The sequence below is a fragment of the Natrix helvetica genome (genome assembly GCF_964273705.1).
Source record: "Natrix helvetica genome assembly, chromosome: 1".
Lineage (NCBI taxonomy): Eukaryota > Metazoa > Chordata > Lepidosauria > Squamata > Natricidae > Natrix > Natrix helvetica.
In genome coordinates, this window is record NC_138548.1 from 219,482,840 (window position 1) to 219,501,104 (window position 18,265).

The 18,265-nt window shown below is 40.3% G+C and overlaps 1 protein-coding gene across 1 annotated transcript; it reads left to right on the forward strand.

Moving 5' to 3' along the window:
* The first annotated feature begins 649 nt into the window (after positions 1 to 649).
* On the forward strand, positions 650 to 16,498 carry LOC309382898 (keratin, type II cytoskeletal 8-like). Its single transcript, XM_081934860.1, has 9 exons — positions 650 to 1,237; positions 4,740 to 4,951; positions 7,383 to 7,443; positions 7,922 to 8,017; positions 8,886 to 9,050; positions 9,706 to 9,831; positions 11,944 to 12,164; positions 14,570 to 14,598; positions 14,718 to 16,498. Exons 1-9 carry the CDS (start codon positions 728 to 730, stop codon positions 15,269 to 15,271), a joined length of 1,974 nt encoding a protein of 657 aa, XP_081790986.1. The 5' UTR covers positions 650 to 727; the 3' UTR covers positions 15,272 to 16,498.
* The last annotated feature ends 1,767 nt before the right edge of the window (positions 16,499 to 18,265 follow it).

Here is an 18,265-nt window from a genome sequence, read left to right on the forward strand (position 1 = left end):
CAGAGTTGGGATTCCTGCCTTGGGCTTAATATCTTAATATCTGTGGGTACCAATTTGGGGATCTAGGCTTGATCAACTCTCCCCTCAAGACGTTTGACTAATATTATTTCAAGAGGAGAGAGGATTGCTTTAAAGTTTTTAGTTAGGTGAGTAACTCTACATTTGCTTTGAATTTTTGCTTCGAGTCAGATTTTTGTCGCCTAATGGATTCCACCTCTTCTTGCTCCTTGTTTCCATACAGGAGAGCAAATAAACAAACAAATCCAAACCATTGCTCCTTATCAAGAATGGTGCATTCCATCCAGATAATTAAACATAAAAGGAGATGAAGCTGCAAGTGAAACTGCCCTGTAAATAAGCCACTTGAAGTATTTTGGTGGATGATAATTATACACTGAGGAAGCAGATTAATTAAAGCCAGACATAAGAGACGGAGAGGGAAGCTTGCAAGCCTAGCATTTTTTTTAAAATTCCACGCTATTTCCCATATGACAAAGATGTTTGCTCGGGAGCATAGATTCTAGCTGCTAGGCAAACCAAACCCAGGTTGTTTCGTGTAATTTTATTTTGCATCCCATGCACCTCTTGAGCCATATAAAAGAGAGAAGCCCTGATTGCAAATCAAAGGGATTCTCTTGCCTTCACTCTGCTGCTTTTCCCTCATTCCACTGCTTCACTAATAGTTTGCTCAACTCTTTTCAAAAACCCAGAAACACCAATCCTAACCATGAACATACCTGTTGGGTCTCGATGCTTAGGTGGATCAAGGCGATTTTCTTCTGCTTCTATGGTGGGTGGCCGAAGCTCTGCTCCTCCATGCCAGCCGTATGGAAGACAATGTGGGACTGGTGGCTACTCCAGCATGAGCCTGAATAATTTTGGTGGGGGAAGCCAAAGAATGTCTTACAGCCAAGGCTATGGAGGACAAATCTATGGGGCAGTTGGTGGACAGCGCATGGGAATGGGTGGGCAGGCGATGGGAATGGGGGGTCTTGGTTATGGTGGAGGATTTGGTGGAGGCTATGGGGGCGCTGAATGCCAGAGTGGATATGGAGGATATGGTAGAATGAGCAGCATGACTAGCAGCAGAAGCGAAGGGATCCGGGGGGTCTCTATTGACGAGCGCCTCTTGAAGCCACTTTCTCTTGGAGTTGATCCCGAGGAGCATAAAGCACGGACGCACGAGAAAGAAGAGATGAAAACCTTGAACAACCAGTTTGCTTGCTTCATTGATAAGGTAGGAATTTGTCCATCCTTCTCTCTCTCTCTCTCTCTCTCTCTCTTTTTTCAACTTCCAATTTTAAATGTTTAAGAATAATTTGGGATAATCCACCTATTCCCCCTTTCTTCATCTCTTACTACACTCCTTCTTCGTTCTGGAACAAGCATCCAACTATCCCCTGTTGCATTCTTCTTGCCATGCTAGGAACTAATTATAAGAAATCTTTCCTGAATTATGACATTTCATAGAAAGGGACTTGCTTGCTTGTTTGTGTGCATCAAGAGAGATCGGGAATATAGTTAGGATTCAGATTGCCAGCCCTGTTATCTTAATAAATATGGCAAAAAACCTAAGACAGAGATCATCATTATGCCTTCACCAAACAGGAGGGCGGGGAGAAGTTTTTTTTTTTCTAAGGGAGAACTTTTGAACCAAGAATTTTGTGGTGTGAGATTTCCTTCATTAAATGGCAATAGCTTCGGTTCCTTCCATATCTATCTTTTTGCTTTGCTCTTCAGACCTACTGCAAATGTACTCTACTATTCTACTCTTCCCATTTTATGGCCCATCATATGTCAGTCAAAACTGCCTGGTTTTTCTAAGCCTAATCCTGGACTTGTTCCAGCTTCAATTAACATTAGGATTAAGATTCATTTTTTAATAAGTGATAGTATTATCTAACTTTATATTTGCTGAATAGAAAATCCTATTTTAAAAAAAGTTGAGATGAAATTATAAAAAGGAGGGATGCAATTGATTTGGTCAGGCAGACAAGTGGAGAAGGCATTCATAAATGTAATTGTTTCAAGAAGTTGTTACCTGGATCTGTATAGATCCATTTCATGAGAATAAGATATCTGAATAGGAAACGAGGATTGAAATCCTGATTCACTGCACTGAAAATTGAAGGAAGCAATAAAAATTAGAAGCCGTTTCCTCTCTTCCCGTTTTATTTTCTTCAAAAAAAATTAAATTTAATGCCCTCTAATCTAATGATAAATCAGAGCCACAAAATCATTTGATGATCAGTCACTGATTCAATTCAAATGAGGGTCTGTCAGCAATTGTGGGGTCATCTGAGTACATTTTGCCATTGCAAAAATTCACTCGCCAAAAGGAGTTAGAATATCTGGAGTTTGAGAGTCAGTTTGGTGTAGTGGTTAAGACATCAAGTTAAAAATTGGGAGACTGTGAGTTCTAGTCTTACTTTGTGTATGAAGCCAGCTGAGAAACCTTGGGCCAGTCATGTTCTGTCAACCCTAGAAAAGAGGCAATGGCAAACCACTTGTGAAAAATCTTGCCGAGAAAACTACAGGGGCTTGTTGGAAAACAACTGAATAGAATTTTAAAAAAAAATTGGAGCTCAATATTTTGGGCATTTGCTTTATAAAATGTAACTTCCTTTAAGTTGAGCTCAGCTGCTGAAGATTTACAGGGCTATATTCTTTACCTTGTTATCTATTACATGGATATTATTTGCAACAGTAAGATTGCCATACTCTTCTTCTAGAATGTTTTTTCAGGTTTCAAGTCTAGCTGATAACCTTGACATTTTCTAGACGTCATCCTTCTAAATACTAACCAATTCTGACCCTGCTTATCTTCCAGCCTAAATAGGATCATCCCACTTCCCTCACACCTCATGCTCTAAACAAAAAAAACAAACAAACCCAGAAATTGTTTTTTTTTTTAAATTCTCACCAAGTCAACAATTCAGAACTGAAATTCCTTTTAGTTTTCCTTTTTGGCTCTGTGCTCTGCTTTGTAGATTTATGCTTTATGATCTATGTTTGGTTAATTCATCATCAGTGGGACTATAATTTCACATTGCCCATTCTGCTCATCAATTAAATGACTAGGAAAAAAATATTTGTAAATCATTTCAGCTTGGTCTCAACCATCTTAGATCTATACCTAAACTGCATGAAGCCGTTGCTATAACAGACATGTTTGCCTATCACAGGTAGCCTGAATGGCAAAAATGTGAACTATACCATTTTAATTTCCAATGGTAGAGAAAAATAAAATATTTATTAAAAACTACTTCACATATCAGGCTCCTAAAGTGTCAGTACTAAATTATCAACCAACTATTGGTACTTGACAGTAGGTAAGAAAAAGAATACTTAAAATAGATAATTCAGGAATGCAAAAGCTATGATAATTGGAGTAGTATGCCAAACATGATGGCAATAAAATATTTAAATGTTTTGTCAAACACTCAATAGAAAGAGAAAAATAATTTAAAGTTACTCCATAACAAATCAATCAATTAATTGATTAATTAATTCAAATCAACTAAACTCTCACAAAAAGAAGGCCTGGGCTATGATTTGCCTCAAACACATCATAGTTGGGCCCTCCTGCACAAACGATCAACCACAGGAAAGGTCCACTTTATGGCAATCAATAGCAAGGCCTTTTCTGGGAACTATTATGTTTGCCCAAACAAGAAAAAGGTTTATTATAATCCTTACACATCCGAGAGATAGGGCTGCATACAACATGATGGGGTTTGTTTGTTTTTTTGAGAGATTTTGAAGTATTGGCCTGTGCCTCCTCTAGTTTTGGAAGGAGAAGAGCTCACAGATCTACAATTTAACTCCATCAGATTATTTGGGTATAGTTCAACTTTCTCCCTTTGGTTTCCTCCATATGTCTTGGGTCTAGAGTTCTTAGACTTCCCAAGAAAATGGGCCAATGGCCCTGAGGCTGGAAAGTCTGAGGAATTGCAATCCCAGCATATCTCCAAGTGGGAAACTTGGATCGGTATAGGCTGTTTCAGAATTGAGCCTAGATGCTCAACTGATTGAAGCAGATCATAGATATTGCAGACTGATAGATTGATAGGGGAGTTTTGAGTAATGTTCAATTCCCTCCACCCACTGCATTTTTTCCCCAAGCCGAGCCAAGGACTAATTAGCTCCCTTCCCAAACTCTTGCCACTGGCCCCATCTCCCTTTCCATCTGCTCACCTGTCATGCAATAACAGCATCGGCAGGCTGAATGAGCAGGTGAAAAGAATTGTTCCTTGCTTGACAGACAGCTGGTACTCCAGGGCACAGAGCCTCGGGAACTGTGAGAAAAAATAGTTTGCCAAGCATAGTTATAATTGCAGAGAGCAATAAGTAGGTGCGGTTCTTTCCTGAACGCACTATGACAAACCCGGGCTATCGTTGCATCTGTGAAATGGCCTTCAGCTTAAAATAAACACACTAAAGACTAAAATTGTGTTTGATTCATACCAATTTCAAGTGTTTTCTCAGGGAGGATGCACAATCTAGGTCACACGCAATTTGTGCTTTTTCATTAAATTATCAGATACCAAGGAAGGCGGAACTACCATAGCTTTAATAATAATCTAGAAGCAAGTGATACATCCCAAAGCCCCCTGAAGCTATCTCACTATTAAAGATGCAGGACTCCCTAGATTATTTGGCATAAGGCCACCCTCAGCTTATCCACTGCAAGAAACTGGTTTAGTTGGAAGATTGACTGGAGAGATCGTTTCTTTCAGGTTCGATCCCTGGAGCAGCAAAACAAAGTTCTTGCTACTAAGTGGGAACTCCTGAATCAGTATGTTCAGCCTACCCGGAAGAACCTCGAAGCCTACTATGACAATTTCATTGTGTCACTTAAGAAACAACTGGAATGTGTCCTAAGCGAAAGAGAAAAACTGGAACACGAACAGAAGAACATGCAGGAACTAGTTGAGGAATATAGGTCTAGGTGAGTAAACCTATTGGGATGATTGAAGCTTGGCAATATACTGAAAGCCCCTCCCCAGATAAGATTCTGATCAGCTCCTTTTCAAGATAAGGTCTATCAGGATCTAAGCAGGATCTAAATACAGATAGTCCTCGATTTACATCCACAATTGAGCCCAACATTTATGTTGCTAAGGGAGACATTTGTTAAGTGAGTTTTGCCCTATTTTTATGCTCTTTCTGGCCACAAGTGAATCACTGCAGTTGTTAAGGGACTTAACAGGGTTGTTAAGTGAATCTGGATTCCCCATTGACTTTGCTTGTCAGAAGGTCACAAAAGGAGACCCCCATGACCCCGGGACACTGCAACCGTCATAAGTATGAGTCAATTGACAAGTATCTGAATTTTGATCGCATGACCACCAGGATGCTGCAATAGTCATAAGTGTGAAAATGGTCCTAAGTCACTTTTTTCAGTGCCATTGCACCTTCAAACGGTCACTAAGTGATAAGTCAAGGACTATCTGTATTTATCCTATATGCCACTCTCCAGATGTGCTGGGATTGCAGTTCCAGCCAGTAGGGCTGAGAATTTTGTGAGCTACAATCCCAGTGAAGCTCAGATTGAAAAAGGCTGATCTAAATTGAATTGACATTACTACTGAGTTCATGATAGCTTCTTCTTTTTATCTTCCTGGCATTTTCCCCACAAAGTGCAGGATCTTCTTTTGTCAGATCAGCCAAATGTTAACCCATGACAGGAATCGGCCGACTGGCTTGTCACCAGATTCTGACATTCTGGGCAGAGAGACAGTGACCGGCTCAAAATCACCAGGAGGCTTTCATGAATAAGGCAGGATTGAGAACTCAGCTTCCTGGTTTCTAGCCTGGTGCTTTAACCACTAGACCTGTAATGGTGAACCTATGCCACGCATGTCAGAAGTGGCATGCAGAGCCATTGCCCATTGCTCTTCCGCATTCCGGCATGCCAGCAAGCTGGTTTTCACATATGTGGGAGACCCCGGAAACTGGAAGAGCAGCCGCCCGGTGCTCATGTGCACCGGCCATCTGGTCTTCCAGTTTCTCGCTTGCATGTATGCATGAAGACCGGTTGGTCAGTGCACATGCACACACTGGAAACCAGAAGAGTACCCACCCAGCCAGCATGCACATGCACACTGGGAGGCTGCTCTTCCAGTTTCTGGCACGTGTGTTGCCATTTCAGCACTCAGTGTAAGTTTCTACATTTAGGCAAGAAAAACGAAATGCACAGGTATAGTATAGGTGGTACCTTGCTCAACAGTAGTAACTGTGAAAGGGATCTTGGAGTCCTAGTGGACAACCATTTAAATATGAGCCAGCAGTGTGCAGCAGCTGCCAAAAAAGCCAACACAGTTCTAGGCTGCATCAACAGAAGGATAGAATCAAGATCACATGAAATGTTAATAGCATATTATAATGCCTTGGTAAGGCCACACTTGGAATACTGCATTCAGTTCTGGTCGCCACGATGTAGAAAAGATGTGGAGACTCTGGAGAGAGTGCAGAGAAGAGCAACAAAGATGATTAGGGGACTGGAGACTAAAATATATGAAGAACGGTTGCAGGAACTGGATATGTCTAGTTTAATGAAAAGAAGGACTAGGGGAGACATGATAGCAGTGTTCCAATATCTCAGGGGTTGCCACAAAGAAGAGGGAGTCAAACTATTCTCCAAAGCACCTGAGGGTAAGACAAGAAGCAATGGGTGGAAATTAATCAAGGAGAGAAGCAACTTAGAACTGAGGAGAAATTTCCTGACAGTTAAAACAATCAGTGGAACAGCTTTCCTCCAGAAGTTGTGAATGCCCCAACATTGGAAGTCTTTAAGAAGATGTTGGATAGACATTTGTCTGAAACGGTACAGGGTTTTCTGCCTTGGCTGGGGGTTGGACTAGAAGACCCCCAAGGTCCCTTCCAACTCTGCTATTGTATTGTAAGTTTCGCCAACACTGCATTAGACCAAACCAGCTCTCTACATGATATGATAGCTCCAGGGTAGTAATTACAGTGTAAGAACAAGGGATGTTCCTTTTTCTTTTTTGATTGTTCCAATTTATGGAACACCTTGCTTATCTGAGTATCATCACCCTGCTTTTTTTAAAAAAAAAAGGTTTAAAAATCACTTTTCCAACAAAAAAATATCTGGGGCTTTACCTGAGTTTCATACTGTTGCTTAGGCAGTTCACTATTTAGAAGGATACATTAACTGTTGTGGCATTTTGCTTATGTCTGTTATATGTAAGCCACCTGGGGTGAGTCTGTTGACCTTAAAGAGAACCTAGAGGTCTTTTAATTAAATTAAATGAATGAAAAAGTGGCGAAATTACCTCATGAAAACATACCAATGAGACCTGCTTTTGATTTAAATGTTTCTGACATTAAGAACCAGCCTTCCTTTCTCTCTAATGCAGGTATGAAGACGAGGTTAATAGGCGTACAACAGCAGAGAATGACTTTGTGGTGCTGAAAAAGGTAATTTTTAAACATAACACAAAATATATGAAACTTTGCACTCGGAGGTTCTTTAATCTAGCTAAACCTCCGTAGATACCTTAAATGATGGCAATAGGTCCATGCGCACAGAGGACAGACTTTAAAAAAAAGATTTCTGGGATGAAAAGATTCTAATATCTATTCTTAATCCTGTTCCAAGTTTGTATTCTTTGCCTATCAGTATTCTTGGATGGATTTATAAGAAGTTACAGTAAATGCTGCAACTTAGGAACATCTGCTTAATAATCAGCTGCCTGGCATGTCACACTAGCACTTTCAAATATGATTTAAAAATTGTATATGATCCCTCTTTAACTCATTTTGAGATAATATTCAAAAATGTTTTCTTTATTACAACACCTTAATGAATACATAAACTCACCCTGCTCCATAAAAAGACTTTTTAAATTTCCTTTTAAAAAATACAATTTCTTATGTGGTTTTCTTCTCTACTTAGGATGTTGATTGTGTCTTTCTCACTAAAGAAGAGCTGGAATCTAAAGTTGAGGTTTTAGCACAAGAATTGGACACTCTGAGGTGTATCTTCGCAGAGGTGAGTATCTAGATCTTATGAAACCTGTTACTAACATATCCATAGAGAGAAAACAGCAACAACTCCCTTTAAGGAACATCATACAATTGTGGGTGTGCGGTCCTAACCTACCACTGCTCTAACAGCTTTGCTCAATATGCACTCTTTCATTGGCATTCTCTTGTAGGGCCCTAAAACAGAACCGACATACATTAATTGCTAAGCAGTAGAAGGCAATAATTTAGGGGATTACAAGAAACAGGGGAAATATTTCATTTGAAACTTGGAACAAACTATCAGGTTCTGGAGGATCTGGAACAATTTTGGATCAGAACTGGAACCTAGAATGCATTGGCTGTTCTGGATTTCAGGTGAAATATAATCCTGATAGGCCTATGGGGCAAGACAACGCATATTATTCCCTCTGATAGCTCTTCTTGTCAGTTGTTTCCATCATGGTATATTCCACCATTCTACCCATTCATCCCATATTCCCAATATCTTCCCATCCCTCTCCTCCTTCAGCTGCTATTACTGCTCTCTCCAATTCCTAGCATAGCACATCCCACAGTCCTGTACACCCACTCATCTTTTCAGTCTCTTCCCTCCATCCCTTCCACAACCAATGTATTTGGCTTATATCCCATTTCTCCCACCTTCATCTTAAGCGATTTCTGCCAAGACCAAAACAATCATTCTGTGCCCAGAACAAAACAGTCCCTTATTTGTTCTATGTCTGGATCCAGGCAGCAGAAACCTGCATGTGTTGCATCAGGAATGGTGCCCTTGAAAGTAACTGGTTTTTTTGCATGCCACAGTCTGTGCATATAATGTTTCATATATCCCTACAAGGATGTGGGAACTTATTTTGGAATCATATCCTCCACAGGAATTAACTCAGTTCAACCACCAAATCTGTGACACTTCTGTGATTCTGAAAATGGACAATACACGTGACCTTGATATGGACCTCATCCTTAAGAATGTAGAAGCCTGGTATCAGAATATTGCTCACACCAGCAAGCAAGAAGCTGAAGCTTTTTACCACAGCAAGGTGAGTATTAGTTTGAGAGTCACAGGGACCTTGCTTGGAAAATCAAGCAGATGAAGATGCAACAATCGAGCCCTTTGTTTGAGTAAAGTCATTCATGAGTTGGGAATTGGGAAGCAAACCTTGGCATGGACTGTCAGGGGAGAGGCTTTAACCACTAGGAAAAGCTCTTGACCACTAGAAAAAGTTACAATGTCCTCCTCCCCTAAGCCTTATTGCCTTCTTCAGATCTTATAAGAGCTGTGGTGGTGCAGTGGTTAGAATGCAGTTTTGCAGGCTAACTCTGCTCACATTGCCAGTAGTTCGATTCCCTCAAAAATAACCAGCTCAAGGTTGACTCAGACGTCCATCCTTACAAGGTCGGTAAAATGAGGACCCAGATTGTTGGGGGCAATATGTTGATTCTGTAAACCATTTAGAGTGGGCTGTAAAACACTTTGAAGCAGTACTTAAGTCTAAGTGCTCTTGCTATTGCAATCTTCCTTTTCCAGCTTATTCCTACAAATCACAGCTATTCTAATAGACAGTTATATCCCATGCCTGGTGTGGCCTATACCACAAAACACAGCAAATGATGAAGGTTTTTTTTCCCCCTAATGTTGATATGCCCTCAACTGCTCAAATGACAGTAAGAGTGATGCTGATTTTCATTTGTTAGATTGCAGAAATTCAGAACAATCGAGGCAAATTCAATGAAGAACTGAAAAACAACCAGCACGAGATTGGGGAGCTCAACAGGATGGTCCAGAGGCTGCATATAGACAGTGATAATGCAAAGAAGCAGGTAGGGGAGTCGATCTTATTTTGTTGCTTCACTTTGAATGATCTTGTTTTCCTACAATAGCAGGTAAACAGATTCTCTGGAATCTTGAGATCTTATTGATCCTTTCAAAGAGGCTCACTATGAAGATTCCTCTCAGGTGCTCTTCTGGAATGTGCACTAAATTGCAATGTGTTCTTTCACCCTCATTTTGGAAATACTACAGTGGAAAGCTATAAGGGAACCTCTGTGCTATCAAGGTCTTGTTCTCTCTCCCCCACCAAAAAAGCAAATAGAATAATTCCCTTCTCTCCCCAAATGTATATTTGTTTTCTGAGGAGAATATTTGGAGGATAGAGTTGGCTTACCATAAAAACAAATAAGGAAGTCTCTCTTGAGTTGTGTTTGGTTTCTGGGACTACTTGCCCCCAGTTTCTTCTGGGATATTTCCCCCCCCCCCCAGTTTTCTGATCTAACCCTGGGATTTCCTGATAATCTTCCAAATCCTAAGCATGTTTGAATTGGATTTGAGTTTTTTCACATGTGCCAAAGACTATGGGATGCTGCCACCTGCTGTGGCTAGAAACAAATAGAAGCTGCCAAAGGCTGCCATATATTATACAATATATGGCAATGTTAAAATATGTAACGTCTCCATCATGATTGCAAAGAAGCTGTTCAATACTTAAATGCCACCACATATTAGCTATTTATATTTTATAAGAAATATAAAATTCAGAAATCAAATGCTTTTTTATTATATTTATTATTATTATTTTAAAAAATATACATCCGTGTTGTGTGTGGACAGAGTTGATTCTGGGTATCATTCATATCAATCCAATTCGGAGTGACAATTAGTAATCTCTATCATGTTTATCAAATTTAAGTAATCTTCATTATATTGTTTAAACATACATAAACAAAAAATGTCTAACTTCTCAAATGCTAACAGCAGTCATTTCAGATTATTAAATTCTCATAATATAAACAACCAGATAATATATAAAGATTTGGGAATATTAGATACAGAATGGAATGAAATTGAGAAAAGTTTCTAGAAAACAACACCCAGACTAGGAAATAAAAATGGCAGTTTAGGCATAAATATTGCAATTTCTGCTCAAGAAAACTTCCGCTCAAGAAAGCATGATCAGCCTTCACTTCTTCAAAGAAAAATGAAAATATATTCGAATTAGATTGGTTTACATAGATAAAACCTAGCACCCTAGAACATCAAAAATCGAAATGAAATAAAGTGAAGTTTGCTAATGCGATCTGGAAGTGGGGAAGAAATCTAAAGGGCAAGTTAAAGCAAGGCCTGGATTAAAAATAGCACAATTACTCTGCCATCTGGTTGGCAGGAATATTATGTCATAACATGCTTATCAAATCTATCTGAGTGAAATATTGAATCAGGAATGATACCTTCCGGTATATTCCTTTTCTTGGAAATATGATTAGCTCTCAATGACTGAATATGTATGCTACCACTATTATGGCAATAACATTTATAGCAAGAGAACAAGGAGGTTGATAGATGGAATCTACATCTTAGTTCCTTCCTTCTTTGGTATCACTTGCCTTGACTGCTAAGTTCCCATCGCATCACTTCTCCATGCCAAGTTGCCTGTTCATTGAATAAGGGACTGCTGGGCATGTCTGTGGAGATTCTCAGATATCTCGGTTGTCCCAACTTCTTGGATGAGAAGTGAAATGTCTTCAAGGGGAAAAATAGTCTTGTTGCCTTTTGAAAAAGTACCTTTGGGATGAGTTGCTGGACAGCAGATTGAATGGCGGTAGTGACGGAAGCAGGGTGTGTGGAGAGAATGTACAGTGTTTCAACATTGGAGCATAGGCATTAAACAACAGGGATCATGGTGGATTTTCACATGCTTAATATGTAGTTTCCTCTATTTCTCAGACTCCAAGTAACTTCCCTGTTTGTTCCCTGTGTCTTCTCTATCTGTTTTTGATTCTACCAATGTCCTGACCAATTTAATTAGCTGAGAGGAAAGACAGTGATTATCTTTATATAGTTTCTTCAGCATTCATGAATCAGATTCAACATGTTTCTCACTCTGTCTTAATCAGTTGATACTGCGTTTCCTTAAGCTTTTTTTCTCCTGATCCTAGGTTGCCAGTCTTCAATCAGCCATTTGTGACTCTGAGCAACGTGGTGACATTGCCCTAAAAGATGCTCGTAGTAAGCATGTTGACCTGCAGACAGCCTACCAGCAGTCGAAAGATAAACTGACATGCCTGCTCCGTGATTACCAGGAGCTGCTAAACACCAAGCTGGCTCTAGATATTGAAATTGCTACCTACAGGGCACTGCTGGAAGGAGAGGAGAGCAGGTGAGATGCACTTCTAAATATACTTAGGAAAAAATAAAAACACATATTTGTAATGCCCAGCTATCATCAGGCGTAGCAATCTGTGGTTTAATCTATCTAGATTTTGTTGGATTCCTATTCATCCTGTTCAATATGGTCAGTAGTCAAGAATGATTGGAAGTTGAACACCCAAACACCTAGATTGCTATGTTATACATGTCTGTTATAAAAGATGCTAAAATGGGAAACTGGCATTTAGAATGCTAGACTAAAAAGGAAGGCATCAAATTGGTGATACGCTATATTTATGGAAGGAAAGATACTCAATAAATCACTGATGTTATGATTAGATGGTTTGATTGGGTGAGGCTAGGAATAATGTACTATACAATTCTAAAAATAAAATAAAGAATTGAATACTGGATAAGAAATGTCCTTATATACCAGTGAGAGCTAACCTTTTTGGCATCAAATGCTAAAACTGGAATGTGTGTGTGCTCCAGAACCGAGCAGCTGGCTGGTGCATATGCACATGGCAAACAGCTTTTCCAAGTTAAGGCATGTGCATGCGTGCCGGACAGTAGGTCTTCATGTGAAGACCAGCTGTCCGGTGGGCATGCATGTGTTGTAACCCAGAAGAGCACCTGGCCACTGTGCATGTGCCCACAGAGAGGGTTCTGTGTGACATTTCTGGCACACATGCGATAGGTTCGCCATCACAGTTATATACCCATCCTGAGACTATAAACTAATTTTAATTGGGAGACCTCTATAGTTACCTTTCCAGAATCAGGAAGATATGATTTCCAACAGATGTTATTCTTTGCAACACTTGGAGACTATATTCTACTTTCTCTTTTTGGAAATCAGATATGTAGTACAAGAATCTACTGAGCTACTAGAGGGCAGCAAAGAATTCTCTAGAGTTTTGAAACCTGGGAAGATTGATTCACCTCATTCAACTTTTCATAAGCTTTACTGTGTTGGTTGCACAATCAGCCAGATGTTAAGACAGGATTTGGCATTTGTATCCACCTATTGAGTCTTAGGATAGGCAGATGTTGTTTGAGAGTGTTAAAGGTATTGTAGCAAGGTGTAACCTGTTCCAAGTAAAGCTGCCTTTTGCAATTGACTGGTGGTGATTTTTTCAATATTGATAGTGTTCAAGTAGTGTCAGGAAGTTGTTGTTTTTATTTATGTATTCATTTATTTTTAATATAATGCTAAATATTTTTGCATGTTGCTGCATCAGGAGGGAGGTGGAATCTATCTAGGATAGACTCTTCTTCATAACTTCTCAGTGTTTTAGACTAAAACTCCCTAAGTTCTCTACCAGAGAGAACCAACCTTTATTTGTTGAGAGCTTGGGAAGCTATAGACTATCTGGTTCTAGAGATAATCAGGCTGGGGAAGGCTAATCAATAGATGTTCTCTCAACACATGGAGAGTTGGACAAGTAGAATATGAGGTATCTGTAAACAGATCTTCTCTCCCATTTCATTCATTTCTTAACTGTATGGATGAAACCCTCACATATTATACTTGTGTTATGATTCTACAGTCCATAAACAAGATTCCAAAAGTGCACAAGACTAGGCACAGAGTCCACACGCAAGGTTCAAATTCCACAGGGCAGAAATACGATCCAAAGTCAGGGTTTACAATGACCGGGGAAGTGCGTGCTGAAGTTAACAATTGCTCCTGTCAAAAACACTCTTCCCTAGCCTCTGATTAAATCAGCTCAAGCCAGGTGTTTCTTTTAAGAAGGGGTGGGGTAGCCTCCTCACCAACAGCCTCACAGCCTCCTTTGAGTTTCCCTCTGCTCCATTCTCTGTGCCCTCGGAGTGGGTGGAAGAGGCAGCTGTTCCTCATTAGTGGGGATCTGTTGCCTCTCTTCATTATTGCCTGTCTGCAGCTGATCCTTCTCTGCATTTGTGAGGGCAGACAGGTCTCTGTCTAGTCAACCACCTCCTCCATTGCTGGAGGCACCTGGGACAGCATAATCCTCAGCCTCTGGCCTCTCCAGACATTCCAGGGTAGAGTTGCCATCCCCATCGGATACTCCTGATTCCAATTCCTCCTCCAAATCAGGATCCAATGGGGCCATGACACTTGGGGTCCCCTCCCCCATCTTTCTGAGCATCATCAGGACTGAGTTACCAAAATCCAGCCAACATCATGTGGCAGAAAAATGTGCTTTGCTTCCATTTAAGGGTCGCATAGATTTCTGCAGTTCAGATGTGCTAGCCATAAGCCAGAATATCCTACTTAAAGAGTGATGCTAACAATTATGATAGTGAGTAGACACTATCTATAGACAAAGAATGCAATATGTTTGTTTTTGAAATATTGAGTCTTTAAAGAATATGGTCTGTATAACCATCCTGCACTTCGGGTTCTAATTTTCACTTTTCTCGTTCTAACAGGATTTACACAGGCAACCCTGTCAGTGTTGGTGAGTACATTCAACATCCCCTTACCCCGCTTAAAAATGTGCAACCTGATATTGTGTGCTTGGTGTTTTCAAGCCTGCCATCAAAGTAACAGAACCTCTCTTGTTTGCCACCTTTACAGCAATGGTCAGTGGGGGCTACCCAGTGGGTGAGTGTGCCCCTGGAATGGGAGTCGGTGTGGCCTATGGTGCTGCTGCAGGAAGAGGCATGGAACACAATCATGGGAACTTCAATGGCACAGGAGAAGGCTTCACTACCGGGAATGCACCTTGTGTCCACACTATGGGCCCCAGGAATACAGGAGGTTCCGTAGGCATGGCAGCTGGAGTCAATCATGGGATGGTACACGGGGCTGGGTTGGGAACTGCAGGAGGGGTTAGTGCCAGCAGTGGTGGCTACACAGGCAATGTTACCACCAAGCATGTAATGACCTCTGGAGGTGGCAGACATAACTCAGGTCTTTCTGCAGATGGAAACTGTGCAAGTAGTCACCATGGTGGAATACACCATAGTGTAGGAGCCACCTGTGTTCCTGGAGGGTCTGGCATGGGAGTGCATAGTTCTGGAGGCATCTCTGGAGCTATGTTTGGGGCTTCCCGTGGTGAGAGCAGCTCTGGGCTTAGAAATGTCCAAGTCACATCAGTCAGTTCTTCAGTCAGAAAATTTATGTACTAAATCCCAGGAGCTGGGAAGAAGGAACTTCATGTGGAGACAGATGCATGAATCATTAAATTCATGACTGGGAACAGCCATGCTTTAGATTTAAGACCATATTGAGGGTTTGGGGATGTGCCAGGAGTCAGCCTCAGTTATTGGGCATGGCCACGACAAATCAGTGGGTGGGACTGGATCATAGCAGATTCAGAATCAATCCTCTCAAAGGGAAAACCGAGAACCCCTCCATTTCTGCCATTCCTTTCCTCCCCCCAGAACCAACCCTGATGAATTGCTCAATTTTAGAGACCAGCTGAATGGCTGAACAGGGTTGAATAGGCTTTTTTTGGGGGGGGCATGCCTAGGCATCTGGGACTTCACAGGGCCTCTGGATTACCCACCCCATGGGAAAGAAATAGCAGGACCTTATATTTATTTGAGATAGCTTACTGTAGATTGCTTCAGCATGTAATGGCCGGGGTTTTCTGTCTTTAAGACTTTTCAAGAGGTCTCCAATCATGTATGCTCCTTTTCCCTCAGTCTACACTGGGAATATTTTATTTTATTTTTGCCTGTTTTTGAATTCGGGATTTTATTTTAGTTTTTGATTTCCTTTTTGTCCTTGGTGCCTAGCAAATCATTTCAGAAAGGGAAGCCACACACAGCCACACACTGTCCAAGATGGGATTGCAAATAACATTTCTTTCCCCTGCCTCTCCCCTCCCCCGTGTCAAGATTCACTGCATACACATTTTTAACACTTGATCTCTTCTCTTGACTTCTTTGCACCCATTCCTCCTTTGATATATACAGTACCTTTCTTCTCTGTTACAGCTAGACTTGCAGTTAGACTGGGGATGGGGATGGGGATGGGGTTCATTTTCCCACTTGTTAAAAAATTTCTATGCTGTGTTCAGAATTGAAATTATGAAATGTTTGGGATGAAGAGAACGATGCGGGTAGGCAGTCTGCTTCTGCACTCAGATGTTACTGGTAAAAGCCAAATTTCTGTCAAAAAAGATTAGTAGAAATAACACGCCAGGAGGTTTCCTCATTGTAGTGTGAAATTCTGTTGCATCTTTTTAATTAAGTGTGCTTTGCCATAGTTCAATGCATGCATTACTGATTAAGGATTAGTCGCAAAGGACATGTATATCATTAATATCTGTATTGTTGCTATATTTTGCTCCTTGTTAAGCACTCCAAGCTTCCTTCTATATTTTCAATAAACTGCATGCATGCACTTGGCTTCTGCTTCACTTTAGTGTTTTTGTTTCTTGCTTCCTTCTGTCTCTAAATTTTTCTCTGTGAATTGTAAGTAAATATATACATGCTAGCACAGCTCACTCTGTCGAGCAGACACAGAAGCAACATTCACTTACTTTACATTAAAATTCAAACTTACCTGGCATCTCATTTTCAGAGCTAAATAAAGATTTTAAAAAACGAGCTTTTCAGATCTGCATTTTTCTCAACTTTGCAGTGTACTTCCATCGGTATAAAAAATATATTAAATCCCCCATAAAAACACATATTAATACATTAAAGTATATAATATACATACAAAATGCATGAAAGCGTTATATTTGGAGAAATCCATACAAGCAAACACGACTTATTGCCGTTTTTGCTTAAGGAAAGTTCTGCAATTTGGGTTGCATTAAGCATCAACCATGCACAGGAAAAAAAAAAGGCAAATTTGAATCTATTCATGTTGAGTTTCACCTCCAAATACCTCTTGTGTGAAGGACCTCTACACTTTGAAGTTACACAGCTGCACAATGCACATTGTGAGAATGCGCAGAAGCTCATCTGAATGGCTTTTCCCCATAAATTCATCCACACTGATTTCCCCTTTATTTTTATGTCCAAAGAATAAATGCCATGTCAGCGCTGCTTGGACTTCATCCAACATTTGATCTGAAGGGTCTCATTTACACCACACTTTTGTAGTTCTGTACATTTCTGATACTAATTAAAAGCTATGGCAATATCCCTGTGAATCTGTTCCCTGAGATGGGATGGAGGTTCCCTGCTCCCTCCACTTCCCCAAGAAAAATTGTGTGACCGACGAAAATGGAATCAATCAAGATGCAAGTAGACACTTTGTCCGGGAATATTTCCAAGCTCAGGAACCCTATGCAAAGGTATACCAAAGGGAATGTGGTGTATAAAAAGCTACACATTACAGAACAACATGTATACAAATGAGTATATTTGGGATATATACTGGTGTGCATGTGTATGACTTATAACAATTCCCTTAGTAAACAAAGTTACAACAGCACTGAAAAAAGTGACTTATGACCATTTTTCACTTATGGCCATTGCAGCATCCCTATGGTCATGTGATTTATATTTGGATGCTTCGTGACTGACTCACATTTATGACGGTTGCAGGGTCTTGGAGTCATGTGATCACCTTTTGCAACCTTCTGACAAGCAAAATTAATGGCCAGATTCACTGTGTTAATAATTGAATAACTGCAATGATTCATGTAACAAATGCAGCAAGAAAAGTAATAAAATACAGCAACACTTACTTAACAAATTTCTAACTTCGCAACATAAATTTTGTGCTCAAATGTGGTTGTATGTTGAGGTCTACCTATACATACATACATACATACATACATACATACATACATACATACATACAATTTATGAGCTTGATTAGTTGATGAGAGAGAGAGAGAGAGAGAGAGAGAGAGAGAGAGAGAGAGAGAGAGAGAGAGGGAGAGAGAGAGAGAGAGAGGGAGAGAGGGATTATGACAACAAATTAAGCACATAAAACTTTCTGTCATAACAATCTGTTCCTAAACCAGATTATGCCAAAATATCCTATCCCTTGTTACTCATAAATCCTCTATATAGAGGTTCACTCTATGAGCAACATAAACAGTCTTTAAATATATATAAAAATAAAATAAAAATGTAACAGCCCCACAGCTCACTGTAAGCCCAAGAGCAAGGCTCTAACATGTACACACCACCTCAAGCAGTTCCCCAAAGCGA

Bases quoted from the DNA above. Each gene is read 5' to 3' on its own strand.
- LOC309382898 (XM_081934860.1), top strand. From the start codon at position 728: ATGAACATACCTGTTGGGTCTCGATGCTTAGGTGGATCAAGGCGATTT. The intron at 9,832-11,943 runs GTAGGGGAGTCG...TCCTGATCCTAG, and splicing joins GTGATAATGCAAAGAAGCAG to GTTGCCAGTCTTCAATCAGC. The intron at 14,599-14,717 runs GTGAGTACATTC...CCACCTTTACAG, and splicing joins AGGCAACCCTGTCAGTGTTG to CAATGGTCAGTGGGGGCTAC.